The 27,451-nt window shown below is 34.2% G+C and overlaps 1 protein-coding gene across 4 annotated transcripts in view; it reads right to left on the bottom strand.

Moving 5' to 3' along the window:
* The window catches only part of SORCS2 (sortilin related VPS10 domain containing receptor 2), a 1,241,960-nt gene that overhangs the window by 165,957 nt on the left and 1,048,552 nt on the right, over window positions 1-27,451 (bottom strand). For all 4 annotated transcript variants that reach the window (XM_051965561.1, XM_051965559.1, XM_051965560.1 and 1 more), the window contains exons 7-9: window positions 22,503-22,621; window positions 15,047-15,136; window positions 2,482-2,661 (exon numbers count right to left, since the gene is read on the bottom strand). In XM_051965561.1, coding sequence (XP_051821521.1) covers window positions 2,482-2,661; window positions 15,047-15,136; window positions 22,503-22,621 — 389 coding nt within the window. The remainder of the gene's footprint in view (window positions 1-2,481; window positions 2,662-15,046; window positions 15,137-22,502; window positions 22,622-27,451) is intronic.

The raw sequence follows: 27,451 nt of genomic DNA, 5'->3' as shown, positions 1-27,451 counted from the left end.
ATGTAAGCTCCTGGAGGATAGAAACTTTCTTTTTCTTCTTATTTGTATACCACTTATCATAGTGTATGGTACATCATAGATATTTGATAAATATATACTGAATTGAATTGAGAAGTCTGTAAGCCTTGAGACAACTAGGGAGTGTAGTAAATAGAATTCAGACTCTAGAGTCAGGATTTTCAAATCTAACCTCAGACAACTAGCTGTGTGACCTTGAGTAAGTCACTTCACCTTGTTTGCCTCAGTTTTCTCATACGTAAAATGATTTTGAGAAGAAAATGATAACTACTCCAGTATCTTCAATAAAGAATTCTAAAAAGGGGTGATGAAGAGTCAGATATAACTAAAAAAGACTATCTATAGGTATCACCAGATTGTCAAAGTTGTCCATGATACAAAAATGGTTAAGAACTCTTGAGGAGCAAAGTTAATATAGACTTGGGAAATGTTACTGCATAACTGGCAGTGAAGGTTAGACACAGAGAGATCATGATGTTAAGAAACCACTTAATCAAATTAAAGATAACTCTGAGGTCCCACTTCACAACTCTCAGATTGGCTAAAATGACAGGAAAAGATAATGAATGTTGGAGAGGATGTGGGAAAACTGGAATACTGATACATTGTCGGGGGAATTGTGAACTGATCCAACTATTCTGGAGAGTAATTTGGAATATATCCAAAGGACTATCAAACTGTGTATACCCTTTGATTCAGCAATGTCAATATTGGATATGTATCACAAAGAGATCATAAAAGAGGGAAAAGAATACATATGTGCAAAAATGTTTGTAACAGTCCTTTTTGTAATGGGAAAGAATTGGAAATGAAATGAATGCCCATCAGTTGGAGAATATGAATGTCATAGAATATTATTGTTCTATGGCTTATAGAACTGATGCTGAGTAAAGTGAGCAGAGCCAAGAGAACATTGTATAAAGTATAACAAAAAGATTATGTGATGATCAACTGTGATGGACTTGTGTCTTTTCAACAATGAGATCATTCAAGGCAATTCCAATTGATGTGATGGAAAGTACCACCTGCATTCAGAGAGAGAACTATGGAGCCTGAATGTGAATCCAAACATCATATTTTCACCTTTTTTGTTTTTTTTTTCCTTGTGTTTTTTTTTTTTTTTCCTTTTGATCTGTTTCTGTTTGCTCCTCACAACCAATATGGAAATGTGTGTAGAAGAACTGCACAAGTTTAATCTATATCACACTGCTTGCTATCTAGGGGAAGGGGGAGAGGGAAAGAGAGGGAGAAAAAATATGGAACACTGAATTTTGTGCAGGTGGATGTTTAGAACTATCTTTGCATGTATTTGGGTAAAATACCATTAAAACATTATAAAAAAAATTTATAACAAGCTCAGGAACAGAACAGCCTTTCAGGCAGGTCAGATTTTCATGAATAATCCATATCTGTTTCTATGTCAGTTAATCCTGCACATCTGGGCTGGGGGCGGGGGGAAGGCCCACACAAACATGCTATTCTGAAGAAATTAACAAAGGATTAAGTTTCTCATCCCATATCATGAGAACCTTAATCTATAATCACACAAATGCAACCTTTTATATTGGTGCCATAGAAAAGTGTAATATTTTCTCATAATGAAAGTATTATCTCATAATGAAAGTTATCAATATAACCATCAAAACAAAATAAATTTAATTCATGACCCCATTAGGACCTTACAGTCTTTTGTCTGGGTTAGTAATAGCCTTCTCCCTGTTGTTTCTCTGGTTCCATGTCTCTCCTCTTTAGTGTATACTTTACAGAAGAGCCAAAATGACCTTTTAAATGCACAGTTTTGGTCATGTCATTCCCTTTCTGAAAATGCTTTGGTGATTCTTTGTGGTTCTTCAGATAAAATATAAATTCCTTATGCTGGTATTCGAGGCCTTTCATAATCTTGTTACAACTTATCTTTCCATTTTCACCTCTATTCTTTCTACATTGCAGTCAAATTGGAGTATTAGTTATTCTCCAGCCTTATCCCACTTTCTCAAGTCTGTGCATTTATTCAGACTATTACTCAATTCATAGAATGCCTTTCTTCCTTATATCTGGCTATTCATCTTTTTTTTTTCTTTTTTCTTTTTCATTCAGGGATCAGGTTCCACTTTCTCCTGAAGCCTTCCTTGCTTAGATTAGTAGAAAATGCTATCTCCCACTTCACATTTCTCCAGGACACTTTGCTTAGACTTCTCTTTTGCCCTATTCTTTTCTAATTAGTACACATTCTAAATACCCTTAATATATTGGAAGGTCCTTGAGGGCATAAACTGTGTTATTTTTCATCTTTGTTGTTTAATGTAATAAGCACAGTATCATGAAATATTAATCTAGCACTTGAAGGAATCTTATAGCCATCTTTATATTTGACAAAACTGAGATCCATAGAGGTTGTGATTAGCCCAAGATGACACAGGTTCTAGAAAGAAAACATAGACATTAACAATTGTATGGTAGTACCTCTAGGATATCGATCAGAACATTCTCTTCTGGTTGCTTTGTGCTTCTTACGTTCTCAAGCACAATTGAATAGTATACACCCTGTGGGTCTGATTGGTAAAGGTTGTACGTGTCTGTTTGGTACCATTCTTGGACAGCCACAAATACTTCATTTTCATCAGTGCTGATAATCTGCAAATCCTGCCAGAAAAGAAATGGAAATCCAGTTGATATATATCAGATGCATGCTTTTATTTATTTATTAAGGATTTTTAACTCACCTACTTTCCAAAAAAGCTTGCAAATGGCCTGTAAAATCCAACACAATATTAAACAGGACAATATAAACAGAACAAATCTAATTAAAAGGAGCAGGGAAGTAGATATTACCAGGCACCTGGGTTGAGTTAGCTACTACAGCTGAGCATGGAATTTAGCCCAGAGCTTTCTGGCAGCTGAGGCAAAAAAGGAAACACATTGAATTAGGTAGTTCTTATTGTCTGATTAAAGAAAGGAAACACATTCATCTGGAGAGACAATTCTGTTTTCATTATTCAACATTCAGAAAATATTTTACAAGTGCCTAAAATGTGTAACCACTGGGTTACATCCTTGGGATAGATGCAAGAACAATCAAATCTATTTCCTACCCTCAAATTGCATACCATTTTGAACTATGGGAGAGAAAAAAGGTAGCATAAGAATCTGAAAGATGTGCATTCAAGTTTTACTTCTGAAGACTACTATGTATCTCTGAGTAAGTCATTTAACCTCAGTGCTTAGGCAATTCTGTCTATAAGTCACAGTGCAAATTCTAATCTGCATTAGTAGTGAAATATTTTTTTTCTCCTAGAAAAATCTCATACCAGTGAAATTACAAGTTTGGTTTAAAAAATCCATATGCACAGATAAGGAGGATGTCAATTAGAATTTGCTGTGTTCAAAGAGCTAGAAGGTCAGATTCTTTGGGGGCTGGGGATTCAATGCATTAAGAGCCAGAAGGGACTTTGGAGAGTCCCTATATAGGGAGTCCTATTATTGAAAGTTATGCTGACTCAGTGAGTTATTCTTCTCAGTTCAGCTTGCAAATAAGAATTGGAAGAAGCTCTGATGGGGTAGGTACCCATGCTGTTTGTATCTGTTATACATCATGCATACATAATTTGGGAGAAATGAGATGTAATGCTCTACCCCCTTTTAATCTCTTGGAAATATCTGGATTGTTTTTATCTCATTATGGAAATTACCAATAAAAACTGGCTACATTTTGATGAATCTCTTACTGATCTCCAGTGATCATCCCAACAATTTCTTGCTATTTTGATGTATTTTAATAAACTCTTTTAATTCTTTTTGTCTTGAATTTTGCTTCATTAATCAGGGTGAAAACATGAACAAAGAATTGTTTTTTTAATGTCCTGCAATATATGAGGAGATAGATGCAAAGAGATTTTTATGTGGCAATGGTCACATAGAGAGTAAGTAGAGCTGGAATTCAAATCCAGGAAAATTGTACTTCCTAACTCTCAATCCAATTTTCTTCCCACTACAACACCCTTTATTGAAGAATATTATGGAAGAGGAATCATATGGGCAGTACCTTAGGGTGTCAACAGAAAGAATGAGGAAAGAATTTTCCAGATAAAGGGAACAGTGTTAGGTAATGGATTCAAGGAAGAGCTTATGCAAGTAGACTTACAATAGAGGGCCCAGGTAAGGCAGCTAGGTAATACCATAGTTCATAGAGTACAGGTGTGGAGTCAGAAAGCCACCTTTCCTGAGTTCAAATTCAGTCTCAGACACTTAGAAGCTATATGATCCTGGGCAAAGCACCTATCCCTGTCTGCCTCAGTTTCTTCATCAGTAAAATGAGCTGGAGAAGGAAATGGCAAATCACTCAGTAGCTTTGCCAAGAAAACCCGAAATGAAGTCACAAAGAGTGAGACAACACTGAATAACAATGGGTAAAGCAGAAGTCAATGGCTATTATTTTCATAAATGAGGCAGAAAAAAGTTTTGTAAATGGAAGATTGTTTTTTATTTGTTTTTTAAGCCCTGGATATTTATAAAAGACAAGAATGTTAAGATCACATCTTAAATTTCTGAAGGCATCTGTATAGGAGGCTGGAATGATTCAGTTCCCAGAGTCAATGATGTCTAATGGTCTAATTTAGGGCAAGTCTTGTTCAATGGAGAGGACCTAGAGGAAGGTAAGAAAATCCTTCCACTGGCCACTATAGCTTATTTCACAGGAGAGTGACACAGGCAGATCTCTGCTTTAGGACAATCATTTCAGCAGCTGTGTGGAGGATGAATTGGAGTGGAGAGAGTACTGAGGCAAAAAAAAAACAATTCAGAGGTTATTCAAAAGTCTGGGCTATAGCTGATGAGGACCGAACCTAGGATGACATCAGAGTGAGTGGAAAAAAGGGGATATATGAGAAACTTGCAGAGGCAGAACTTACAAGACTTGGGAAAGGTTTGGGCTTTCAATTATGTATGACTTGATAGCCAGAAACAACTACTGAGAGGGAATATTGCAACTCCAGTGAGCTCAATGACCTCAGAATTGGAAAGTCTGGGACTGAGTTTCAACTTTGCAGTTTACTACTAATGACATACAAACTGTATTGCCTTGGAAAAAACACCTTACTTTTCTACATCTTATTTTTATCATCTCAAAAAATGGAGATGTCTTTTAAGGGTTGCAGTGAAGAAAATACTGTGTATCCATATGATTGTAGATGAGGAGGAAGACAATGTTGATGGTGATGATAATGATGAAGATGGTAATTTAGTCTTCTTGCACATTTTTCTTCTTTCCAAGACTTGTTAGGAGAGTTTTATTTTGTTTGGAGCTTTTTCTGTTTTACTAGCTGCTGTTAATCTTTGACATGCTGTAGTATTCTGTCAGATATTGTGCCTTGTTCTGCCTTGGAAAAAATACACATTTTCTCTCTTAAAAAAAAAAAAGTCTTAATAGATTAACTTTAGGCTCGGCTGAGTAAGTAAATTAAAAGCTAATGACTTCATTTAAGGGAGATATAATTGGCATAGTTTAGGAAATGAGTAGCCATGCTATTTCAGAACATGTTTGTTTCAGGGTTATGGCTCCTTCAAGAATCAGACAGTGGAACAATAATTCTGGGATGGACATTTATTTAAGACATGACAGAGAATCTCCTCATGACAAGGAACAAAATAAAGGAATGATGGATGGGGTGGATTGTGGGGAAAAGTTGGTTCAGAGCAGAGAGTGGTGGATTAGGGCAAATGAGATGATGATAAAAGGATGAAATGGAAAATCTGAATTATTCTATTGGTATATTTGTTTTGTCCATTTTCTCTTAAGTAGAGAATAATCTTTGGTCAGGGAAAGACAGAGAAAAAAATGGTTAGCAAGTAAGTGAAATCTTAGACAAGAAGGTAATATTCTAATATTCACTGCAAATGATGGGCCAAATGTAAAAAGATGGAATTTGAAATAAAGCAATTCCACTGATATCTTTTGATAGAAACTACAGTGATTTCTGGATATATCTATTCCCATCATACCCCAGAATTGTAACTAAGAAAGGCAGTTAAGCAAAAACAGCTAATATACTGACTGCATTAAAAAGTGCACACAAACATTTTAATCTGAGAGTCTACTTCCTCCCTGTCAAAGAAAAAGAGAAAAGTGAGTGATAAATAGTGATAATTAAGTAATAATAAAGATCAATAATGATGTCAAGAACTATTGTTGGGATCAAAAATTAAATTTCTGGAAAATAAGATGTGAGAAACTCTCATAAGAACTTCTTTCAAAAATGATATTTAGGCACTAATTTATATGAAAAAATTTGGAAGTTTTAGTGAGATGGGTCAGTGGTATGATGTCAAAACAAAAGAACCCTTCAAAAACATTATCTTGAGGCTGCATGATTAGAGATGTGTTATCTAGAACTAGGGAAGCAATAATCATGCTATATACTGTGATAGGCCAAATCTGGAGTGTTATTCATACTTCTTGACTGAAACTTAAAGAAATAAAGGAGGAAAGAAAGAAAGAGGGAAGAAGGGAGGGAAGGAAAGAGAGAAGGAAGGAAAAAAGAATGGAAGAAAGGAAGGAAGAAAGGAAAGGGGGAGGGAGGGAAGAAAGGTTTAGGGTTGTTTGTTTTCAAAAAGAACCAATTTTATCATGGGGTGATATTTTACACTTCCATGTGAATTGGATTTAAGTGAGGTACAGTTGTGGAAACTCATGAGCTGTAATTTTTCTTCATCGAACATTAGTGGCAGAATCAAAGTCAAGGCACTGGTGATGACTTGGAATACAGTGGATGACCTTGGCATCTTCATTGTGTGACCAAGCTCTAAGCATTTTACAATTCCTGCTTCATTCACCTTCATGGTCATTGGAACATCCACCTTTTCTGCCAGAGGAAGTCTTCACTTGCTTAAGGAAGACACCCCCTCCTCAATTCACTAACAATTTTGATGTCCCTGGGCTACATTAAACCCGACTTAGCCTGTCTGTTGAGACAGCTTTACCAGGATATGGCTGTTGTGTATAGTATAAGGAGCCACAGATGAGAGTTAGGTGAAAGGTGGGCACCAAAGGTGAAAAGCAGCTCTGAACAGGGCTCTACAAACTATTACCTCAGAGAAGCTACTTCTCCCTGAACACCCTATAATGGAGAAAGAAAAGACGAGATGATGGAATGTAAAGATAGATTAAAGGAGTTTGGGAAAGTAAGATGATGTGGGGTGGTGGTGGTAGGGACATGGAACATAGTAATAATATTTAAGCATTTGAGGAATTGTCAAATAGATGAGGTATTAGACTTAAGGAGAAGCAATCATTTTCAATTTTCAACTGAAGTGGCAGAGATAGTTGGACACTTGTTTTTCTGTGATACTTATTAATAATAAGAAATAGTCCCACAATTGCAGTAGATTCCTTCACATCCTAGGGTGTAGGTCATGTGAAATATTACCTCCATTTTATAGAAGAGAAAACAAAAGTTTCCAATAAGTTCAATGATTTTGCAGAGTTATACAGTAAATTCCCAGCAGAGCTTGGGTTGAAACAAAAATTGAGCATTCTTCCTGTTAAATATTTCTTTTTATGAAGATAGTCCATTTAGAATATTTTTAGGCTGAAGCATACAAAAGAGTTCCCAAATTCTGTTTTCACTGGTTACTGAAATGAATTGACAAACATATTCCACTGATTTAATGTAGTTTTAAGATAGGAGTAGATGATTTTGAGGAAACTTCTCCAGTTGCTGAATTCATATATTGCCTGATAAAATTATAAGATTATAGGATTGAAGTAGAGATTTACAGCTGGAAGAGACTTTGGGAGATGTCTAGTCTAAAGCTTCTCAATTTTTGAGCTGAAGAAAAAGAAACTCAGCAAGATAATATGACCTGTCACTCAGGAAGGTGAAAGTGTCTGAATAAGGACCCATAGCCCCAGTTGTGAGAAAAATACTGTAGCATCTACTAGATGTTACCTCCTTTTGCCCACCTAGTAATCTGCAAGGTAAATCATAGTCCTGAACTTGGATTTAAAAATTAATCCTACAGATATAGCAGGGCAAGATATGTCAGGACTACAGTTAATATGTTGAATTGTAATAATGTATGTTAATGATGTGACACTGGAATTAATGGAGTCAATGTGAAGGGAAAAGGTTCTTTTTTTTTTTTTTTTTTTTTAAAGCCAGTTGAGGTTAAGAGACTTGCCTAGAGTCATACAAACTAGTAAGTATCTAAAACGAAATCTGAACTCAGATCCTTCTGTCTCTAGAGTTGGTGCTCTATCCCCTGTACTATCTTGATGTCCTGAAGGAATAGAATCCTAATGCTGAGAGATGGGGACATGATAATTCTGTTATCCTTTGTCTTAGGTAGATCACCTTTAGAATATCATGTTCAGTTCTAAGTCCTGTAGACTTAGATTGAAAATTGATGGGTTAATGAAAAATAAGAGAAAAGGGACTAAGATAGTGAAGAACCTTGGAAACATGCCATAGAAAGATCAGTTGGGAGAGTTAGTGGGGAGTATTAAATGGGATAGATCTCATAGTTGAAGAGCAACTTGTACAGAAAAAGCAGATTTATTTCTCCTTGGCTTTGGAGGGTAAGACTAGAAGCAGTGAGCAGAAGTTGGAGAGAAGAAAGTTTCAGTCTGATGTCAAGAAAACCTGCTAATAATGAAAGCTGTTTAGAAAGGAGATTGGCTTAGTTGTATGTAATGTTTGGGGGAAGCGAGAGTTCAAGCAAATTCTGCCACTTGGGGTCTTCAAATGGAGATACAGTAGTCACTTTTCAAGGACATCACAGACTCATGCTTCAGCTCACCTCAGTGCCTGGTCTCTCCCAACTCAAAGATTCTATCATAAAGCCCAAAGTTGATGGTAGGGATAACTGCATTAAATATTCATATTGTTCTGAGAACTGCTCTTGGCTTTGTTAGAGATTATCTGTTTCTTATTCGTCCAATTTTGTCCTCCTGTGAAGGGTTAGCCAATATATAATGCTTGCCATAAAGCAGTTTTGTAACTGAAAAATTTAATTTTACAATCTACCTTTTGGCTTTTTTGAATGGTGAAATGGGAAATTTTTAAAGGCTTACTTTTAAAAAATGAGAAAATGTCTGAATCTCTGTATTTTCTCCTGTCAGGCTGTCTCACCTGCTTGTCTCAGGACTTTGTATTGTGGAATACAAAGTTTAGAGATGGGTTTCCCTTTGTGCATACTTTTATTAACTTGTGACAACAATTGGCCCCATGGGAAGGATCACTGTCACTTTCTGTGAGTTCCCTGAAGTAGTATATCATTGTGACGCCTGGCTGGTCATGATCCAAAGCTCTCTTTGGAAAATGCAAGGTTTAGAAACTTATCTCAAAGCCTGGAGACTGAAAATCAAATTTGTGGCTCCCCAAAATTCATTGTTTTACTTTGAAAAATGCCACATGCCCTATAATGTCTTTTTCAGTTTTCACAAAGATTTAATCTGCTTAATTAATTAAAATTAATTTTTAATTAATTAAGCTGTTTAATCTTGTTTTCAAGACTTTCTATAAGCTGGCACACAACCACATCTAAGATAAGTTCTTTTTGATCTTCAAAAAACACCATCAGACAGGAAGGTGACATTTAAAGTTAATTCCAGCTTTTGGATCTATATATCTATAATTTTGCCCTCCAATCCAGTAAGACTAGTCCCCTTGCTGTACCTAAAACATATGCCCATCTCAGGAGTTCAGCCCTGAAATAGAGTGGAAAACACACTCTACTCTAGTTGGAAGAACTGGGCTCAATTTCAGCTTTGCCATTTAATATGTATGTGGACTTGGGCAAATTATTTTATATTTCTGAGCCTCAGGTTCTAGATCTTTAAAATGGTGGTAATGCCCACCTTCTTGATCTTCTAAGTTATGATAAGGATAACATTAGAAAGTGAATATAAAACATTTTGTAAACTTATAAGGTGCTATCCCAATGTTGGCCATTATTGATGTTTTTTCCCCGAAAGTTGTCAAGCTATTATGTACCCCAGATTGGAAATACTGTCTTTTGACTATTTCTTATTTAATTTCTACATTAATTTAAAAAGATTTTTATTTTTCCCAGATAAATTTAAAATATTTTTTACATTTGTTTTTAAATTTTTGAGTTTCAGATTCTCTTTCTTATCCTATGGGATAAAAGATAATGGGGGTTGCCCCATTAAGAAATCACACCTACATTTTGCATAAGACTTTGTGCTACAGATTTTTCTCTCCTTCTCCCTCATCTCTTCCCTCCTCAAGACAGAAAGCAATCTGATATAGGTTAAATATGTGCAATCCTTTTAAATATATTTCTACATTTATTATGTTGTACAAGAAACATCAGACCAGAAGGGAAAAAAAAAAAAAACAATGAGAAAGAAAACAAACAAAACCATGAAAATATCATGCTTTGAAGATCCACATTCAGTCTTCATAGTTCCCTCTCTGGATGCGGATGGCATTTTCCATCCCAAGACTTGTAATTTTCAATTCTTATTCGATTTCTGTCTGTTCTTCAAGGTATAGTCCAAGGCCAATTTCTTCCTGGAACCTTCCCTGCATTTACTTCTCACTTCTCTTATCTCCTATAATATTACTAAAAACTATTAATTTCCTATTTAATAATTTACTATATTCTACTGTTATTTTCATTCTTATTATACTTAGAAAATGTCAAAACTAGAAAGGACATTAGCAATTATCTCTTCCAAAGATGAGATATACAAAGAAGGAGGCTGAGATGGTGAGAGAAGTGACTTTTTCCAAAATCACATATCTAAATAGTTAATGGAAGAACTGAGAACAGAGACCAGGTCTCCAGACTTACAGATCAATGATATTTTCATTATACTCCTGCCTTATCTTCCTATAAATATTCCAAGTTTCTCAAGGGTAGGAACAACTTTTTCCTTCTATCTTCCAGAGTAAAGGTTATTACCTAATAATATGTATAAAAAATTAAATGCATTGGGAAGTAGATTGATGAATTTAATACACTTCATGGAATAATTGAAACAGTTAGTTATTAGTTTTTTGGTGGCTTTGTAAATTTCTGATAATCTCTGAGTCCTACCATCAAACTTTTTTTTTTTTCTTGATGTAAGATCTGCTCTTACAGATTTTCCTCATTTCCTTAATGGAAGTAAGGGTAGATTAGAAAAAGGCACTAGCTCAACAGTGAAAAGGCTTGGGCTCAGAACTCATTAATGTCCCTTTCTAGCTATGTGACCATAGGTAAGTCACATTCCATCTCTAAGCCTCAGTTTCCTGCTCTGTCAAATGAAGATAATATATTACTTATATGGAGGCAGTTAGATGGTTCAGTGAATATGATGTTGGGCCTTAGAGTAGAGAAAACTTGAATTCAAAGCCAGACTTAGACATTCACTAGCTGTATGACTCTGGGCAAGTTACTTAAACTGTTTATCTTAATACATTGGAAAGAAATGACAAACCACTGTGGTATCTTTCCCAGAAAAACTCATGGAGTCACACTCAGACATGACTGAACAAAAATATAATACTTATGTCACAGGATATTTGAAGATCAAATGAGCTAAGTACCCTGCAAACTATGAAGAACTAGAATGCAACTGAAAAAAAAATGTTTCTTTTTTGTAGCCAAAACATGGATAAAATTCTCATATCGTAATCAATGCATTTTCTGTTATTTTAAAATAGAATTAGTAAGAAAAAAATGATTGTCTCTAACAGAAAATTATATTGACAGTATTTGTGGAGAGTTATGTAGGTATATAATAGCACAGAATAGAACCCCAAAATAACTATTTTGATCTCCATGTGATATATAGAAATATAGTCACATTATTATAAGCAATATATATTATTTTATAACATTACACACATAACATATAAAATAATATAACTTATGTGTATATTTATTATAAGTAATATATAGTCAAAAGTCCAATAAAATAATACCTATAGGTACCAGAAAATGAAAAAAAAATCCTCAGAAACAGTCATTTCTCTCTCCCCTGTCCCCATTCCTTCTTACAAAGTACTCAAATAAAAGCATGGTATAAAGGATTTAGATTTAAAGAACCTAGTTTCCAATTTTGGCTCAGTTCTGCTATGGTTATGGAAAGGATACTTATAAAACAACCACAGCTCAAAAGCACTCACCACTACTCTGTTGTAATAAGAACTCAGATTTTAACAGCATTTCCAGGATTACTCAACACTTTCCTCACAATAATCCTCTGAGGTAGGCAATTCAAATATCTGTTTTTATTCTACACAAGAGGATACTGAAGCTAAGGGAGGTAAGATTATTATCCTGCAGCTACCTAGCTAGTAAGTATACAGAGACAATATTTGAATCCCAGACTTCTAATAAAATAATTTAAAAAATATTTTTGTAGCATCACATCTTTTCCATCTTGGCCAAGATGTGGCTGAAATTATTCCAGGTAATCTAATAATAATGTCCATTTGTTCCTCATAATGGTTTTCATTTCCTTGAGTATAAGATTAATAATACTATAATTGTTGACTATATAGGTATATATATTATTATTTTATAGTATTAAATATTCAATATTATTTCACTTAATGTCTCTTTCAAAAACTGAATCAATAATACTGAATGGGGTTTTCAATGAGAAATATGTGTTAAGGAAAGGAAAAAAAAATGACTTTCTCCAAAGATAGGTCATTGCACCATGAATACTAGATTAAGGTGAATGAATAATAGTCAAATAAATAAAACCAAATAATAGAGAATAATTTCAGTAAAGTGCTTATGAAATTATGTTGACAGTACTGAATGGGAAATAATTGATGTTTATTCTCCCCTCCCCCAAGTTGATTAGAATCACAGAAATCAAGGGGCAAAAACAATAGGTAATGTGGTATTGTGTTAATCAAGTGAAAAGAATTATTAACATGCTGTTATCTCATCATAAAATATAAAGTTTTCTTTGAATTGAATTGGAAAGGGCAAGATATTAGAAAGGCTAGATGAACATGGTTCATGGATCTGGTAGCCTATTTAAAACTTGAACTGACCAGCAAGTGTCCAGGAAGAGAAAGAAAACATTAAAAATAATTTCGGTCAGCATTACATTAGATTTTGCTTGAGCAACAAGAAAGAAAAGAATTGAAAAAGGAAATAATAATAAAATAATTTACAAAGTTAAAATATAAAGATTCACACAAAATTAAAATGAGGATCTATAGAATTCATTCTCTCTCAGCTGATTCCAAAAAAAAAAAAAAGGTTACAATAATTTTCTCATGGAAGGTGGCAATAAAAGTAGATATTAATAAGAGACAATTTAAAAAGCTAACTTATTCAAAGGCAGAAAAATGAAAGTGTTGATACTGAATATGAATGTAATAAGTATCATAGAATCTAATAGTGGAAGGATTAATTAACTTTAGTTAATTGAATTCTATTTAGATTTAAATAGAAAGATAATAACTGTTTCTTACTTCAGTGTACCCTTTTCAGATTTAGGCAAATTTAATAGTTAAACAAGAACAAAACTAAAGTTCTGAAAAGAATATTAAGGAAAAAAAACTATATATGACTGGCAAATGATAATTACAATCAAGACTTGGTTGTTGCTTTTCTAAACAGTCTAATAGAGTTTCTCAATTACAACAAAAAACCTTAATTGAAGAATTCTTTAAAATAATTGTCCACTGTCACACAAACCATGGACTATTAAATCTTACTAATCTAGAAAAGTTTTAGGTGTAGAGATCAGCCCCATGCATATTATGTAAAAAACCATCCTAGCTAACTCCAGGGAGGTTTGTCACAAGAAAGTTCCTTACTCGGGTATGAATTTTTGGTCCCAGAAGATCATGAAAAATATCTGCTTAGGTGTGCAGTAACTCTAATACATATCATTTGAGGGTACTAGCTACAAACAATAAAATGATGGAACTTCTGAATGAAATATTGCCAATATTATTTACTGAGATGGTGAGATCATTGCTTGGACAAGACTATAAAACAAGATACAGGGAATCATATACAAGTCTGCCACCTCTACTACTAAAATATTGGTTCTAGAATAAAAGGAACTAGGTTTAGGAGAAAAACAATTGGACATTTTATTAGACTGCATGCTGAGGGAGTCAACAATGTGACATGACAGCCAGATTTAAAAAAAAATATACTAATGTGACTAAAGCTTGAGTTAATAGAGGTGTATTACACGGAATGAAAAACATTATGACTTTTATCTCCTTAACTCTTGTTATGTGGTAGTTTTCAACCTTAACAGAACTTTCAAACTGATAGGGAGAATAAAAAAAAAAAAACCCTGCACAGTTAAATTTTAAAATTAAAATGCGATAATTTTGCATTTTAATCTATTTTTAAAGTTCCTAAATAGCCTACCCTCCATTGTAGAAAAAGCTTTGTGTTCTCTAAACTTTTTTCTCCCCCAATGTCTAGCACATTACTAAACATTCAGTAAGCATTTAATCAATGTTTGTTGAATTGGAAAATGTCAAAAACTTAATCATAGCTGGAAAATCACTATAAAAGGAGAATCATGGAATCTTAAAGATGAAAGAGATCTCATCAATCAGCTTTTACTTCAAATATGCTTCTTCTTTTTATTTAATAATGTATACAAGAGATCATTCTATCTCAGTAACAGGGAACTCATTGGTTTGCTAAATAATCTATTTCATAATTCAACCAATTTAACTGTTAGGAAGTAGAATGAACCAATATCTGGCTTTCTGTAACTCCCCTATCCCAACTAACCCCACACCCTTCCATTGGTGGACAAAAAACTTTACTGCTGTTTCCTGTCTCCATTTCCTAATGATAAAATCTTCAAAGCAGTTGTTAATGATAAGTTTACTTCTTCCATCTTGGCAAAAGAGCTGCAAAGCTCCTTATGCTTCCCAAAAGAAATGTCACAAAGGGAAAAAAAAAATCATGTGTATTAAGACCTTTTCATATGCAATAGCCTTAGGAGGTATAATTACCCATAAGGCAATATGCCAACCAGCCAGAACATTAGGAGGAATGAGAACTGCATGATATTTACCTTGGGAAGGGCATATTTTGGTAGCTTCATCAAAACAAATTCATTGCGTCGATAAGATACGTAATATTTAGTCCGATTTGCTGTTGTCGCCTAGTAGGAAGAACAGGCATATGTTAAGTTTGTTTACTCAATCCAGACAATTTTTTTTTTTTGGGAAAACCCAATACATAGTATAGAATAAATTATTCTATATTATTTATTATTCTATGTTATTATATCTAAGATAATCAGGTGCTCCAAAGTAGATGAATTACATTTCTAGGATGTTTCTAATTTTTAAAATGACATGTAACAATAAAAGGTTTGTATCCCAAAGGTTAAATGCAGATTGAGGGAAATCATGTATAATAGTTAATATATGATAATTAATAATAATGATAATAATAGTTAACATTTAGATAGAGTTGTATGGTCACAATATGTCTGAGATATTTTTGAGTCTCAAAACTATCTTTTAGATAAATAAAGTGAACATTATAACCTTTTATGACAGCTGAAGGAACAAGCTTCCAGAAACAAGATAACTTGACTAAAATGACTTCAATAATTCCATCCTTGAAAGATCTGTAATTTTATTAGAGTGAGTCTTCTTAACTGGTGAAAATTATCTATGCCTTAGTAAAAGACCTACTGGGGATACTTTGGCTTCATGATAATCACCCTGTGGCTAAACTGATAATGGGCTTCTCCTAATGACCCACCATAGTCTTCAGAAAACAGTCATTTTTAATGCTGGGTGTATACTTAATGTTTTTTTTTAATATAATTTTTGTAGAATCTGGTAGAGTTCATGGTTCAGTGGCATGGCTTTTAAGAATGACGTGTTGGTGGGAACTTTTGTGGCAACCCCAAAACATACAGTTAGTGAATAGATAAGCCTGGAATAAATATCATCATAAACTTTGAGAGTTGGGAAAAATGTTAGGAGTTATGCAGTCCATTTTATATGTATGAAATGCATCACCAGAAGCACAGAAGAAAAAGGGTCAACTAGCCTCTGCTTAATGACCTCCATGGAAGAAAATCTTAGCACTTTTAGAGAGCTCTAATGGTTAGATTTTTTTTTTCATTACATTTACTCTGAATTTCATCTCATTACAATTTCTACACATTGTTCCTGATTCTCCTCTCTGGGGATCAACAAGATGAGTATAATCCTTTCTCCTCATGACAACTTATCAAATACTTGAAGACAACTCTTGAGTCCCCTAACACTTCTCATCTCCAGGCTAAGCATCTACAATTCTTTCAATTAATTCTTATATTACATAGACTCAAGGTCTTTTTTTTTTCATCTGGATTTTCTTCATCTGGACACTCTCTAGATCATACTTTTTAAACTATGGCATCCAGAACTAAACAAAAAGTTTCTGAGGGAAAACATAATGGGAATATCCCCTATTTTTTCTAGAAGTCAATTTTCTTAATATAGCACAAAATAATAATAATGTCACCCATCTTTCATCTTATTAAGTCCCAGAGCTCTAGCCTGTCAATACCTTTTAGTATCTTAAATAATTTATTGTCCTTTAGGTTAACTAATCATTCTAGCACAATGTCATATGCCATTTGATATGTGTTAAATAGCACAAAACTAATTCATATCCCTAAAGCACTCCACTAGAGACCTCCTAACATGATGAAATTAAACCATTAACAATTATTTTTTGAGTCTGGTTATTCAATATGCTTTGAATTCATCTAATTGAATATTACTATATATTGTGTATTGTTCCATATCATCCACAAGAAAACTTTGAGATGCTAATCTAGTTAAACTATATTCATTTAATCTATTCATTTAAGTAATCTTGTCATGAAAGGAAATGAATCTAGTCTGGCAGGACCTGTTCTTGATGAGATCATCCTGGCTACTGGCCACTTCCAAACCATATCACAGACATTTCTTTAATGATCCACCCTAGAATTACAACTCCACTGGCTTCTATTCTTTTTCTCTGTATGTTTTTGGAAAATTAGGACATTTGTGTTTCTCTCATCTGTTGATATCCCTTCCATTTTCTATGATCTTTCAAATATTACTGACAGTAACTCAGTAATCACTGAAACCCCATCACTGACATCATGCCCTTATGCCATAATTTCAAAATTTCTTATGGTTTATACTATATTCCAAATATATAATCACTTCTTTTTCTGTTATCATTTACTCAGATATTTCCTGTTCACAATCCCCATGACACCTCCTGGTTCTCTTAACACATTTTCTTAATATATAATCCTCTCCTTCCCTTAACCACCTTATTTCTTTTGAATAATGTATATCTATCTACATCTATAAACCAACCTTGGATTTCTTTCTATTTTTTAGATACTTTGAAGTCTAATTTGCCTACTTGAGGTAGGCCCCCTTTCCTGTCTTGGTTGCTACTTAAATATTAGTTGTTTCTGGAAAGACATTTGGATTTTATGATGGACTCCTTTTTTTATGGATTTTTGTCTCCTATTAAGTTCTGGGCACCTGAGTTGCTATTCTTCTGTTTCTTGGGAGATACATGCATGTACACACATACACATACACACACTTTCTGTGAGCATGTTCAAAAATCACAATCCATTAATCACCAAAATGTTGGAATAGTTTTTGGATGTCTGATTAGGATAGTTCAGATACTGATTGGTAGAGTGATGAAAAAAATCTCTACTTGGAGCAAGAAAACCAAGGTCACTTATGTTATTTATTCCTCATAAGGAACTGAACATAAAAAAAAACAATCAATTATTTGATCATGGATTGACTGATAAACAGTTCAGAGAGGAAGCATTTAGGATTTCTATTGATTGTATGAAGAAAATTAAATTTAGTAATATCAGAAATGTTGATGGAGAAAAATCCATTTTATTTTATTTCTATCTTTTTTCAAGACATTGAAAAAGAGCATTTAATTTTGCCTAATTTAATGAAGGAAAAAAACAAAAAGACACATTGATTAGATTGAAGTTCTTGATGCTTTTTGCCATATGGACTACTTCTCAGAGAAATATTTTAAAAGACATAAAATAAAATTCAAACAATTGCAAAGGAAATCAAAATGATCAAATCTTTCTGTCTACCAACATACCTATCTACTTATCTATCTACACCCAAATCCAATAGTTAATGAATCTACTAGATTAAGAACTTCTGGATTAGATAAATATTCAAAAGGCCATCCAAGGATAAATACAAAGAAAGTTAGACCTGGAAGGAATATTAGAACATAGGATGTTAGAGCTAGGAGAAAGATTTGATAACATATTATAAATTGTCACAATTGGAAATTACCTGAGAACATAAAATAAAATAGCAGAGATATAAGGCTATGCCATATAGGATAGGATCTGAAAAGGACATTAGAACCCAGAATGTTTTCTATAAAGGAATTTAGAGATGATCTATTGCAATCTTTTTACATTGGAGATATAGAGGTCTTGAATTGTTGAATTGTGAAATATCTTGCTAAATGTCCCTGAGATAGCAGGGACTAAATTATAGGTCTCTTGATTCTTAGGCCAATTGATCCTACAATTGAGCCATGCTTCCTCTTAAAGAGATGGATGCTAAAAATAAAATAAAATAAAATAAACAGTTCTTGTTGAAAGATGCAAATTTGACCTTTGTCTGTTGAAATAGAGATGAAGTATGACAGAAGATCTACCTGCCTGAATATTTAATACACATTGAAAAGTGTAACATTTGAACTGTTTAAGTCACTTTTTTATTACAAAACCTTTTTATTTCCACTGAATAATAAATGGGAAGCCTTTAGGATTCTGATTTATTAACTGACAGATAAGAGGAAAACTAGACAGTTGTTATTTTTATTTATTTCACTTTAAAATATCAGCTTGATTTGTCATATCAAGCTGTCAAAAATACTGCCTTTCAAGGGAAATCACTTTCTCTAGTCTAAATGCTTAAAGGAAATTCATTTATTTTTTCTCCTAAACAGAAGCAACACAGCTAAAAAGAAAGTATCCATGAGCTGGAGACAGAGTATTAAGTTCTAACTGCTACTTACTGGTTAAATGACCTTTCTGTTGATATGGTATAAATTTCCTCTCTGGACATGTTTCCTAATAAGAATTATAACTATAACAAATATGAATAGAGTGCTTTAAGGCTACTTAAACAATTCATATCCCTTATCTCATTTGAAACTCACATTGAATTAATCTGGAAACTAAGGCACAAAAGATTATTAATAATAATCATGTAAAATAATTTAATAAATTTATTTTAAATTAATGATATGGTAATTAATAATGACATTAATTATTAATATAGGTTATTATGATCAATTAGCACATAGATATATATTCAATGCCAGAAGTGTGATATAAAGCAAGGCCTCCTAAGTCAAAATGTGACACTTTCAAATAAATTATTGTCTATGAAGGAAGAGATTTGTCTCATAAAGCACCATCAAGTGGATTAATAGCCTTATTATTATTCTATTAATAGGGAAGGACACCCATATGTATGTATATATTTATGTATGCACCTCCCTCTTCTTCCTTCCTTCATTTCTCTCTCTCTCTTCTCTCCCTTTTTCCTTCCTTCCCTCCCCCCATCTTTGACTTTCTGTCTCTGTCTTTCTGTGTTTCTGACTCTATCCACCTCTGTCTGTCTGTCTCTGTCTGTTTTTTCACACACACATGCACAGATGCAAGTTGATGAAATAGTCTTTACCTACTTTGTTCTTTTAGACCTGAATGACATCAAAGAATCCCCGAGTCCCATTGGGTTGAATAGAAAGGCAATTTTGAAATTATCTATTTATTCAAATCCTTATTCCTATATCTTTCTTCAGAAAGTGAGCTCTTTGGAGGCAGAGACTGTTTTACCAGAACAGTGCTTTACACAGAATAAGCACTTAAAAATGCTCGCTGATTGACTGATTTGATTGATTGTGACATAACAAAAGAGTGATTATATTGCCTCTAATTGAAGATATCCAGAGATGAGAGGTTCTACCTCTGGAAGGAGCCCACATTCTAATTATGGACAACTCTAATCATTAGGAACTATTTTCTTATAATACACTTTCTGTTATTATCATCAATAAACCTAAATAACTTATAGTATATTCCAAAAGGACTGTGGGAGATAGTCATGGAGGTGACAAATTACAATAGGGACAGCTCGATGCCCCTTGCTCACGACTCAGAAATACAGAAATGTACAAAGCAGGAAGACTGTTCCCTTCTCTGATTACACTTACAGTCTGTGCTCATCTATGTCAACATTCATCTATAATAAATGTTACATGTTTTTGTTATTCACATCTGAAATCAGAACAGGTCAATTACCTCCCCTCAATCTTCAGGATGTGCTAACACATTTTGGATTCTGCCCTGTCAAAAGCATCACCCGTTTTGCTAAGTTTGGCAGTCTAGAAGCTCACACAGGGAGAACCACTTCTCACTATACACTAGCTGTGAAATAGATCTGAATTGTAGCTGTTGGGGAGTTATAAACAATGTCACCTCCAAACAATACAAGGCAAAGCCCAGGAGGGATGATTTTCTCCAGGAAATTTATTTATAAATCCATTTCACAGTTTGTTCGTGGTGAGAAGTGGTTCCTGCCATGTGGACACCCAGAATACTTTTCCCAAGAAAATGGGTGTGGGTGCCTTTGGGAGGCATTCATTTCCTAACTCTCATTAAGCAAACTGGTTATGGAAGAGGATGACTCTTGCTTCTTTCTTAGCTGGAATCTGAATGAGTTCTCTCTGGGCCTCATAGCAAAATAAATAAACCACAATAAAATGACCATCACCACTACCAACAAAATGATTGATATGCTTGGGGAGGTGATGGTAATAGCACAGCAAATAATCAGTCGAAAACCCTGGAAAGTCTTTTTAGAAGCCATGATGGCAAAGGGGCAAGAACACTGGTTAGAGTTCTTGAGTTCTGGGAGCCATATTTTTAAAGGTCATTAATGAATTGGAGAGTATACAGACTTTAAGAGTTCTTCATCTGGGATCTCTATTTAAAAAAAAAAAATTTGATAGCTGTATTTTCAATATATTTCCCACTGTAATACCAAGTGCTTTAATTGATGCATTTAAAATTATTCCGAGAAGGGCTTCATAGGCTTCATCAGCCTGACAAAGGGCTCATGATATGTTAAAAAAAATTCAAGAACTCCTGGTCCAGAGAGAGACAAAAAGGCTGATGATGGGAGTCCTCGTGAAAGTCCATATAAAAATCATGCAAAGGCACTGGCAATGTTGAATTTGTAGAAGAGAAGACTTAATGGCACAACTGCTTTCTATACATACATTAAAGGCTGTCATGGAGACTGGATTTCTGCTCAGTTATGGTTTGGATTATGTAACTTCAAGATCCTTTCTACCTCTAAGTTTCTGGGACCCTGGGAATCTGGTTTAAAAAAAAAACAAAAAACAAGATTTCACTAGTCCTGAAGCCAGGAGGACCACAGTTTAAATCTGGTCTCAGACACTTAATTCTTCACACTTTTTTGTTGTGTGACCCTGGGAAAGTCACTTAACCCCAATTGCCTTAGCAAAAAAAAAAAAAAAAAAAAAAAAAAAAGAAAGAAAGAAAGAAAAAAAAAGAAAAAGAAAAAGAAAGAAAAGAAAAAGAAAACCAAAGTTTAAATTCCATTTCTTTGCTTAGGAGCTATAGGACCTCAAATTAGGGAAGTCCAATTAATTTCAATAAACTTTTTTTTTTTTTAATGTTTACTATGTGTAGGTTATACAAAGACAAAAACAATCTCTGCTTTCAAGGAACTTACATTGTACCGCAGAGATAGAATATGCACACAGATAAGCATATACAAAATAATACAAGGTAACTTCAAGAAGAAAGCTAGAGGCATCAAGAAAAGTTTCACATAGGGTGTGGGTACCTCTATTCTCTGAGGCTATATATGAGATACCTCATCTATAGAATGGGAAGAATATTTCTTGTATCACCAAGGCAGGCAGCCCAGTAGAAAGAGAGGTAGGCTTGGAGTCAGGAAGATCTGATTCAAATTTGACCTCAGAAATGCAACTGTAATATCCTGAGCACGTCATTTAATCTTGGTTTGACTCATTTTTTCTCAGCAGTAAAATGGGGATCATAATAATACTTACCTCTCAGCATTGTTGTAAGAATCAAATGAGACAGTATTTGTAACATCCTTAGCAGAGTGCTTGACACATTGTCAGCACTATACAAATACCTATTTCTTTTCTTGCTGCTTTTTTAAGCTTCTAAGTTTGCTATCCATCAAATGGACTAAAGTAAAATAAAGTGCTTTTGGAACTCAAACTCTATTAAAAGGAATACTGTTGAAGTGAATTATAAAGCTAATTTTCAGTATTTTCTCACAGAAGAAATAGTTTTTCATAGGATCCTCATCTGCCTTCCTGCTGTTGGTCAAGAATGTCATATTCCTTCAACTGAACACATAAGGGAATTAATTTGCATTTACCTTAAAGAATACGTAGTCATCCTGCACAGTCAGGGAATTGTGGTCAATGCTGCTGGCAAATGGAATCGTGGGTGTTCTATCAGAGCAATTCTGAGACTGACAGGTGACATATCGGAAACCTGGGGAGAACAATTACCAAAATCTATTCTTGTAAAATAAACTCAAAAGAAAACCAACATTTTAGTGTCTGTATTGTGAAGGAAACAGCTATGTTAGGTAACAGTCTGTCATGTCAAACAGCATTGTGTGCTTCTTCTATCCATGAATCTCACTGTGATGTTGCGCCCACCACCAAATTGCCGTCTCTGGTATTCATATCTTATTGATATTCTATGTCCCCTGATTGGAGAGTTGGAGAGTTGAGCAAAGAACTCCATTTAATTAGGGCTCTTAAACCAATCATTTGCATTCCCCCCCACTTGCTCCTAGGAAATCTTGATGCCAAGAAATTTATCATTCTGTGAGGTTAGTGCTCCTATTTCGTTAGAGCTTCCAGTATTTTCTAGAGAAAGAACAAAGAATTCCTCCTAAAGCTTCCCATTAAAGAGGGCTTCATTTTTAACCAGCTGGTTTATTGGATTATTTGTTATTTTTATTAAGTTGTTTCAGTCATGTCCAACTCTTAGTGATCCTATTTGAGGTTTTCGTGATAAAGATGATTGGTTGGCCATTTCCTTCTCCAACTCATTTTACAATCCAGGTACTGAGGGTTAAGTGAGTTACTTAGAGTCATCTAACTAGGAAGTATCTGGGGCTTCATTTGAATCCATGAAGATATCTTTCTGCTTCTAAGCCCAGTGATCTATCTACCTAGCTGCCCCCTCTTTGACGCATACTCTAACACTAATGCTAATTTTTCCTTCCTTCACCTCTTCCCATATCCCTTTCATGTGTCTTACGTGTGGGGTCTTCTATTAGATTGGAAGCATGTGGAAGGATAAGACTGTTTTTCCCCTTATTTGTATTCTTAATACTCAGCACACTGCCTTGTACAATGGAAGTATTTAATTATGGGTTATGGACCAACATCCAGTTTTGAAACTAAAATCCTCTTGTGATTCTTCATCATAGTGTATAGTAGACCCTGGGTTCTTAAAATATATGCCTTTAGAGTAATAGCTCAAAAAGATCATGTAAAGTTTAGATTATATCTCTCTACCAGCCCTTCCTTTACTGTCACCTTACAACATTTTAAACATTTTATTCCCAGTGTATACACAGTACACTAAATGTAGAGTTTAACTAATTTTGCTGAACAGAGTATGGGACCAACAACCACTATCACCTCATGGTGAGCTTAAAGAGGTTTGGAAAGTTTCATTGCTACAGGAATGAGGTTGAAGTAATTTTGGCCACAGGAATTCAAGAAAAGTGTTTGCCAAAACTTTACAGGGAACAGGTGATCTCCATCATGAAGGTAGTAGCCATGGCAATAAAATTGAGATATATTAATTAGATGACACTGTACAAAATAATGAGCAAGACACAGGCATATAAATAGTGCCTGACCTCAGGGAGCTTATGATCTAGAGAGGAAACAAGATATAGAGAAACAACAACATGGTAAAATCAGTAGAGAGTTACTAAGTATTCAGAGAAGAGTAGGGAAATTATTTTCTTCCTTTAGGAAATAAACTTCCTTTTTTGTATTTTTAAATGTCATGACTCAGTCATGACAAAGGAGAGTCCTCACTGGTGTAGGGCTGGTTCTTCAAGAACACTGCTCTTTCTTTGAGCCAAAGCAGTGATTGTTCTATAGATGCCATTATTGATACATATACAATGAAAACTGGATCATTGTATACTTTTTATTCTAAATGTATTGTTTTTCTTTTTTTTAATTTTTCAATAGCTTTTTATTTACAAATTATATGCATGGGTAATTTTACAGCATTGACAATTGCCAATCTTTTGTTCCAATTTTTCCCCTCCTTCCCTCCACCCCCTCCCCTAGATGGCAGGATGACCAATACATGTTAAATATATTAAAGTATAAATTAAATACAAAATAAGTATACATGTCCAAACTGTTATTTTGCTATACAAAAAGAATAGGACTCTGAAATATTGTACAATGAGCCTGTAAAGGAAATCAAAAAATACAGGTGGGCAAAAATATAGGGATTGGGAATTCAATGTAATGGTTCTTCGTCATCTCCCAGAGTTCTTTTGCTGGATGTAGCTGGTTCAGTTCATTACTGCTCCATTAGAACTGATTTGGTTCATCCCATTGCTGAGAGGGCCAGGTCTATCAGAATTGAACCTCATATAGTATTGTTGTTGAAGAATATAATGATCCCCTGGTCCTGCTCATTTCACTCAGCATCAGTTCATGTAAGTCTCTTCAAGCCTCTCTATATTCATCCTGCTGGTCATTTCTTATTCCATAATATTCATATACCACAATTTATTCATCCATTCTCCAATTGATGGGCATCTACTTATTTTCCAGTTTCTGGCCACTACAAAGAGTGCTGCCACAAACATTCTTGCACATATAGGTCCCTTTCCCTTCTTTAGTATCTCTTTGGGGTATAAGCCCAGTAGTAACACTGCTGGATCAAAGGGTATGCACAGTTTGATAGCTTCTTAAGCATAGTTCCAAATTGCTCTCCAGAATGGTTGGATATATTCACAATTCCACCAACAATGTATTAGTGTCCCTATTTTCCAACATCCCCTCCAACATTCAGCATTATCTTTCCCTGTCATTCTAGCCAATCTAACAGGTGTGTAGTGGTATCTCAGAGTTGTCTTAATTTGCAATCTCTGATTAATAATGACTTGGAGCATTTTTTCATATGACTAGAAATAAATTTCTTCTTCTGATAACTGTCTGTTCATATCCTTTGACCATTTATCAATTGGAGAATGGCTTGATTTCTTATAAATTAGAGTCAATTCTCTATATATTTTGGAAATGAGACCTTTATCAGAACCTTTACATGTATTGTTTTTCAATGATTTTTTTTCAAGAAAGATATTTGCTTCCCAAATCTGCAATTGCTAAATAAAAAAGATGGAGTGAATGTATATTTGTGTATATGAGAGAGATAGAGAAAGAGACAGAGAAAAACAGAAAAAGAGAGAGAGACACATATACAGAGACAGAAAGTAAGACAAATATATATACAAACAGAGAGAGAGAGCTTGTCCCAATGAATAAAAATTAAAGATACAGGAAATCTGGGTCCAAGTCTTCTTGATGACAGAAGATGTTTGTAGAACCCTAGCCTAGTCACTTACTATCTCAATTCTCAAGATAGCTCTAAAACCTCAGAGAAAGTGTTTTATATGAATGGGTAGAAAGGAGAATACATTTCCTCATCTTAAAATTCCCTAAGTTCATTAAACAACAGGTCCCGTTTCTATCTCAATTCAATTTTAAAACTATTCATTTTATACTATGCTTGAAAAAAAATTAAGAGTTTGTGTCAAGAACTTAAAGAAACAAAGACACATATAAGCAATGAAACCAAAATTAGTATCCCAAACATACACACACACACACTGCAAAAGCATCAATGGGCATTTTCAATATAAAGACAAGAATAAGAAAGCAGTGTGGAGGAGGACACTCAAGCAACCTTGCAGAGGTCAATGGCATATACAGCTGTTACCACTCTGAAAATTCCTAAAGGAAGCTTAACACACAAAGAATGGTAGGTTTTTAATGAAACTGGTAGCACAACAAAATGGAAAGAGCATTCATTGGTTTTGAAGTCAATGGCTTGGGTTTGAATTCTTCCTCTGAAGTCTACTATTTCTGTGACCTTGAAAAAGTCATTTAGGCTCCTCAAGGACTTTCAAGTGGTGACTGCATCAATGTCAGTGGCAGTATCAGCAGAGATTGGGGTAAGAGAACAACTGACCTTTCTTCCCTTTCTGGAAAAAAAAAACTTTTCCTGAGGCCCAGAAAACTGGGCATGAAGGTACCTTCCACCTATATTATAGTGCTCTGGTTCTCAAATATTTGTTTGTTTGGGAAACACATAGGTGACACACAGGAATAAGACATGGAACTTTGGGGAAATTTTACATGGAGAGTGCTTTCCTGTTTTAAACGCACCTTTTTGTGTGAATTATTGTATCTCCTTGAGATATCCTCTCAGGAGATTTGAGCATCCAAGTAATATGTTAATGGTGATTGATTTCTAGGACAACAGAGATCTCTGAAGTGAGACTGTTTTGAACTCTACTAGTTTATGGTTACCATGACATAACACAGATAACAGATTGGGCTCTTTGGATTACAAATGGCCACAGCCCTAGTAATGTTTGGTTCCTGATGCTAAAGACAAGTCTGTGTCTGATATTGTTTAGGAGAAACATCTCTTCTCATTCATAGAAGACATCTCCTCAGGGAAATAATATCATTCTGATAATCCATGCTGGATTTATGTACTTATATGTTGGGAAGTCAGAGAACTATAATCAGAAGGAAAGTAGAACTTTACCTGGAGAAAGAAAGAGGTGAGAACTGGGACATTTTATGTAATCAAAAAGATTTTGATGATTACATTAAATTATGCTCTTTCCACGAATCCTCTAGAAATAATTATTCAAGTCCAAGATTTAAAATCTCAAGCATTATATTTGTTTTATGTTGCAAATATATAGTAATTATATATATAATATATATAATATGCATATATATGTAGTATATTTTCTATTTTTTTTTTTGGAAGAAGAATTGTATTTTCCTTATGTTCATGTTCCAGTTCCTTCCCCATACTCCAGTTTTCCATGATTGGTTCAACTGTACATGGTCGGGACTTATAAATACCATTTGAATAATAAATGAGCAAATGTTTCAGAGAAAATTGTTATTCAAACTAAAACTTAGGCTGCTTTTTTAAGTTTGATTTAGGTGAAAATAGGCTTCAAGAAAGTCGATATCTCTTCCAGGAGAGAAGTTGCTTTCTGCATACTAAAGAACATGCTGCCCA

This window comes from Antechinus flavipes, chromosome 6 (genome assembly GCF_016432865.1).
Source record: "Antechinus flavipes isolate AdamAnt ecotype Samford, QLD, Australia chromosome 6, AdamAnt_v2, whole genome shotgun sequence".
NCBI classification, from domain to species: domain Eukaryota; kingdom Metazoa; phylum Chordata; class Mammalia; order Dasyuromorphia; family Dasyuridae; genus Antechinus; species Antechinus flavipes.
The sequence above is the reverse complement of the archived record's forward strand: the minus strand, read 5'-3'. Positions and strand labels throughout refer to the sequence as shown.